Genomic DNA, 5,711 nt, shown 5'->3' with positions numbered 1-5,711 from the left:
TGATCCAGAGTGTTGTGTTCTGCCTTAAACACAAACAAATCAGTAACTAGGCTGACTTTTCAAAATAGAGAAACAGGCTAAGCTCCCTCAGATATGGGAAGAATGTGGTCCAGGCCCCCTCCCCTCAAACTCACATGCTTTTCCCTATGACAAGAATTAACATCAAGCCTAAAAGAGACGCACCTGAATGATACGTCATCCACTCCTTCTTGCCAAACAGAAGCTCCCAGCCCACCCTGCACCCCCACCTGCTCAGTCACAGAGGAAAGAGACTCACTTGTGGAGGAGGCAGTCCCCCAGCCCCCAGGGGACACACGGGCAGCATCTTCTTGATTTTGTCACTGCTACACTGGCAGGCAGGTGAGGGGTTCTCCATCGTCCAGTTCCCATTTTGGAAGAGGTCCATGATGGTGTGAGGAACTTGGGCTGTGGTCCACTCCTCCTCCCCTACTGAGCAGGGCATGCCTCTGCAAAGGGGGGACATTAAGGGTAGCATCACCCGAGAGGGCCTTTCCTATTGCCTCAGGAGCACAGGACCAATCAATGACAACTGCAAGCATGCATCTACCCCATCACCATTTGATTGCTGGATCTCCTCATAGCCTTGTAAGCTGCAAACTCATTTTACAGATAAGGATGAAGGAATGCAAAGAGGCCCTAAATGCTCATTTGCTGAACTGAAGTCAACCCAATCCACCAGCATGTGGTCAATGCCCATGTGTTCAGGCAACAAATATTCATTGAGCACGTACTATGTGCCGGACACTGTGCTGCATATTTGAGAGTTTGGGGTGAACAAGACAAAGTCCCTGCCTTCGTGGAGTTTGTGTTTCCAAGGAAGAGTTAGACATCAATTCAATAATGTAATCTCAGATGGCCAAAAATTAAGCAAAATAAAGAGGGGGTAACTGGTGAGAAAGGACCACCTCAAGAGGTGATATTTCTGCCAAAACATAAACGATGAGAGAGGAGAAGCCAGGTCAAGATTTGGGGGAAAAGAACATTACAAGCAGAAGCAAGAGCAAGTGCAGGTACAAAGGCCCTGAGTTTTCTTTTCTTGAGTAATCAGAGGGAGGCAGTGTGGCTGGAATGTGATGAGCTGTCAGGAAGATCAAGGGGAGACGAGGAGAAGGAGACAGGAGCCAGATAACACAGGCCTGGGGAGGAGTCTGGATTTTACGTTCAATGTGCTGAAAATCTGGTGGAGAATGGTGAGATTCACTTTATGTTTCAAAACAAGTAGAGAATTGGGGGGTGTGAGTGAGGGTGAGAGTGCTTGGGACATGAAGAGCTAGGTTGTTTACAAGCTCCCCAGGTGACAAAAGACAAAGCCCTTATGCCTGACTTGAGCTCTGGATTACCGTGAGGCCATCAACAACAATTGGCCCTCTCGGGGCTTATTTTCTCCACTAGTAAAATAAAAGTATAAAATGACTTGTTTCAACAAGTCATGTTTCAATATTTCTAGTGTTCCTTCCAGTTCCAAAATTCTACAATTTAAAGCAGAGCCACAGTCTTTATCTTATTCTCGTATCAAATGGAACAGTTTTGGGGGTTGCTCTCTAGTTCTCCCTTTAAAGCACCCAAACTAAATAGAAAAAGTCAAACTAAGACCCAGGGCCCTCTTGAAGCTCGAACTCTAAAACCTGCAAAAAATGAGTGGCTGAGACAAAATTAAATGCCACAAGGAAATGTCCCAGCCAAACTTCCCTTAGTTCTACTACTACTTTTTTTTTTTTTTGAGGAAGATTAGCCCCAAGCTAACATCCATGCACATCTTCCTCCACTTTTCTATGCTGGACGCCTACCACAGCATGGCTTGATGAGCAGTGCGTACGTCCGCACCCAGGATCTGAGTCACCAAAGTGGAACATGCAAATTTAACTGCTGCGCCACTGGGCAGGCCCCACTACTACTTTTGAAAAGCCTAAAAGTTGCTAGAGTGGGGCCTATACATCAGACTGCTCCCAGCACACCTTCAGCGGTGCTCTGCCTCAAAGCTGAGAGCCCTGTGATGTCAGGGGCAGTACCCCATTTGTCTCTGTAGGCTAGTTCTCAATCCAGACCCGGCTCCGACAGACCCTTCAAGGGCTGGCATCAACCTATGAGTCCATAGTATTCAGCTGGCATGTAATGAATCCACCTAACTCTACCCCTCATCTCATCTCATTCTTCTATCTCGCCTTCAGGTGGAATCTAATCAAAAGTCTTGCGAGGGGCCGGCCCCATGGCTGAGTGGTTGGGTTCGTGCACTCTGCTTCAGCGGCCTGGGTTTCACTGGTTCAGATCCTGGGCGTGGATCTGGCACTGCTCATGAAGCCATGCTGAGGTGGCGTCCCACACAGCACAACCAGAATGACCTACAACTAGAATATACAACTATGTACTGGGGGGCTTTGGGGAGAAGAAGAAGAAGGGGGAAAAAAAGACGACTGGCAACAGATGTTAGCTCAGGTGCCAATCTTTAAAAAAAAACTCTTGTGAAATCCAGATAGGATGTCCCTGTGTCCTTCTCCACCTTCGTCATCTTGTTCTTTAGGAACTGACATCGGCTGCTAGGATTTACTACCCATTAAGTATTAAGTACTAACAAACGTTTAGTAAGAATCCAATTATTAAGACCTAACAAGTACATAGTAGCTATCCATTTAGAAATCTGTTCTAGAACCTTGCACACACAGGCAGGGCAATCACTCGTCTGTCACTTGCAGGGTCAGTATTTCCCTTTAAATCTGGAATTCAAGTTAGCCCTTCTGCAATCTTCCTACACCTTTTTGCACTCTCGATAATTCCTCAGAGTTTGTGGTTAAGGATCTCAACTGCAAATTCTACCTGAGCTTGGAAACTTGAACCCACGTCTGCCATCCTTCGGCTCTCTCAGAAGCTCCTCCCGTCTCTTCATTGTCTTTACTCACAAACATCTCTGGACACACTTAAGAGTCATATGGGTATTTCACTGAACTTATTTATATACTGACTACTTTTTTAAAAAAGGATTTAAGGAAAGAATGATAAAACATGCCACTCTAAAACAAGAAAATGTCCATTTTTATAAAAATTATTACATCCTCTTTTCAGGTTGTTAAAGTGAAGAAGCTGATAAGCAAAACTGCAAATTAGATAATCATGGCAGCTCATCTCTGCACTTAGGTACAGGAGTTGGGGGGAAGGAGAAAAGGGAAAAGCATTTATCAGTAAGTATAAAGAGCTATTAAATTAAATATTAATTTCTAAAGCAGTAAACAAGTCTGTAGTGATTTTCTTTGCGGGATGATAGACGACTCTCCTGGTCTGCTATGCGTGTTCCTAGATGGTTTGATTAGGTATTAGATAGGTTTGATTAGATAAGTAATATTGATTAGATATTAGCTTTTTTAAAATAAAAAATGATTCAAAGGGCAAATGATGGAGGTCACAGTGTGGCATGCAGCTGATAAATGCAGTCAGTGTTATCACAGATCACATCAGGTGGCAAGCAGAAGCAGCCAGCCATAGAGGGTCTAAAGTGGCACTTACGGGATTGGGTTTCCTTCCATACATCGGGTCCCGAAGCCAGGGTCTCTGGTGAGGGCATTCAAGAGTTCCTGGGTGCTCACATCCTCAGGAGCATCATTACTGTGGGTACATGAGAGGCAGCCAGCTCAGCAATTCATTAAAACCAGGGAGAATTTTCCACCTCCCCATTCTTAAGTTAAACTACTTTTTTAATCAAGTATTTTCTGTGTGCCAAGCTCTTAAGAGCGACACGAATAAAACACAGAACCAACCCATAAGGAGCTGAGACTCTGGCCATATATTTGTTATCAAGGTAACATACAGGACTCCAAAGTAGAGCTTGTGTAAGTAAGTTACATGTATGGAGGTGTTCATGTGTGTATGCACACACATACATATACACAGTTACATATGTATTTTAATATGGAGTAAAATTCATTAAGGATCAGTATTTCAAAAGTACTTTCATAATTTTCCATTAGGCAGAGACAACCAGGATTTTCTAGGAAAGGGGAGGCAGATTTTATTGGATGAGTGTTTGCATGGACAACTAGAAAACACAAACAATACTGGGCATGGATTACAAAAACTTCATCAGCCCATGTTCCACAGCCCTAGGCAACACAGGGTCAGCTGCTGGGAAAGGAAAGAAGACAGTAAACGTGAACCAAATAGGAGGGAACATGGAGTTAGAGAATAGAGACCAATTCACATGCTTACGTATTTTTTTTCTTGTATTTTTTTTTAAGCTTCCCTTTTCACATCACTGACATACTTCCCCCATCTAAAGGTCTATAAATACTAGAGGACTAAAGAAAACTCCTGGTTAAAGAAATGGAGAAACTCGTTTATCCTTTTTTTGGTACAGTGGATTGATAGAGAGTAGCTGGTATGTTCATTTAAAGAACAAACACTAGCCAGTATCTACAACCTAAGAGAATAGATAATAAATGCATGAATTGTACTGTGCAGAAAACAAGAACCTGGAATTACAATGCTCTTATGGTGTATGGAAGGCCTGTAATTAAACTACAAAATTAAACATAGCTGTAAATATCCAAAGCTAGCCCTAGTGTACTGGTCTAGTAGTTAAGATTCGGTGCTCTCACAGTCACAGCCCGGGTTCATTTCCTGAACCACACCACCCATCTGTCATTTGTCATATTGTGGTGGCTGTGTGTTGCTGTGATGCTGACAGTTATGCCACCAGTATTTCAAATACCAGCAGGGTCACCCACGGTGGACAGGTTTCAGTGGAGCTTCCACACTCAGACAGACTAAGAAGGAGGACCTGGCCACCCACTTCTGAAAAAACTGGCCATGAAAACCCTTTGAACAGCAAGAGAGCATTGTCTGATAGAGCACTGGAAGGGGAGAGGATGGCGCAAAAAGACCAGGCAGGGTTCCGCTCTGCTGTCCACAGGAAGGGCAGGAGTCTGAATCCACTCAGCACTAACAGCAAAATAAAAATCCAAATATATTACATAGCTCAAAGATTGTTTTTGCAAGGGCAGATTATTTACATAAACATATATGACGGTTCCTGACAACAGCAGTATAAGGAGGAAAGGAGCTCAAATGCGGCCACAGAGAACTATTATTTCAGGTTTTGTTCACTGCTGTTCTTTGCGTCCAATATTCATTTGTGTAGGGGCTTTAACCACAGCAGATAAAATCCGTTCCACTGTGGAAATCTTGAGATCACCTCCCCTTGGCCCTCAGCATAGTAAACACCCTTGGTCTGCCTGAGCTCACCTCTCTCCTTCGGTACGGAAGGCCAACACATACCTGACAAATGTGTACTGTTCGTTGTACATCCAGGGCTGAAGTTCCAGGCTAGGGTACTTGCCAAAGGGTGGCACAATCAGACTGAACACCAGGGCAATGCAGACAAACACAGCCGGGAGGACAATCTATAGTCAGGGGATGGAGAGGGAAGGGAAATTGCAGGAGAAGGGCAAGTGTTAGAAAAAAGGCCAAAGGATACGCCCCTACGTGTCCAGCCAGCACCCAGACCAACCAGCATGCGAATGAGCACAGGGCCCACAGCCAAGCTCCACGAAGGCATTTTTAGTGGCTTGGAAGCTGTGGAGCCTGAAAACTAAACCTCTTCCCTCCAGGGTATTTCTGGAAGCTAAGCAGTACCAGGCCAAAGGCTACGGCCACCTGGTCGGGGTGTTAAGCTGAGAACTTCAGAGAGTAAACAGTGGTCACAC

General features: G+C 44.5%; 1 protein-coding gene across 1 annotated transcript; it reads right to left on the bottom strand.

The window, feature by feature from the left end:
* Positions 1-277: 277 nt before the first annotated feature.
* On the bottom strand, positions 278-5,408 carry LOC124232821 (phospholipid-transporting ATPase ABCA1-like; the record flags this gene model as incomplete). Its single annotated transcript, XM_046649736.1, has 3 exons — positions 278-467; positions 3,517-3,615; positions 5,284-5,408. Coding segments are annotated over 3 exons (414 nt in total), but the record flags the coding sequence as incomplete, so codon positions are not given.
* Between the last annotated feature and the right edge of the window lie 303 nt (positions 5,409-5,711).

The sequence above is a fragment of the Equus quagga genome, unplaced genomic scaffold (assembly GCF_021613505.1).
Source record: "Equus quagga isolate Etosha38 unplaced genomic scaffold, UCLA_HA_Equagga_1.0 123199_RagTag, whole genome shotgun sequence".
Classification (NCBI taxonomy): Eukaryota; Metazoa; Chordata; class Mammalia; order Perissodactyla; family Equidae; genus Equus; species Equus quagga.
The sequence above is the reverse complement of the archived record's forward strand: the minus strand, read 5'-3'. Positions and strand labels throughout refer to the sequence as shown.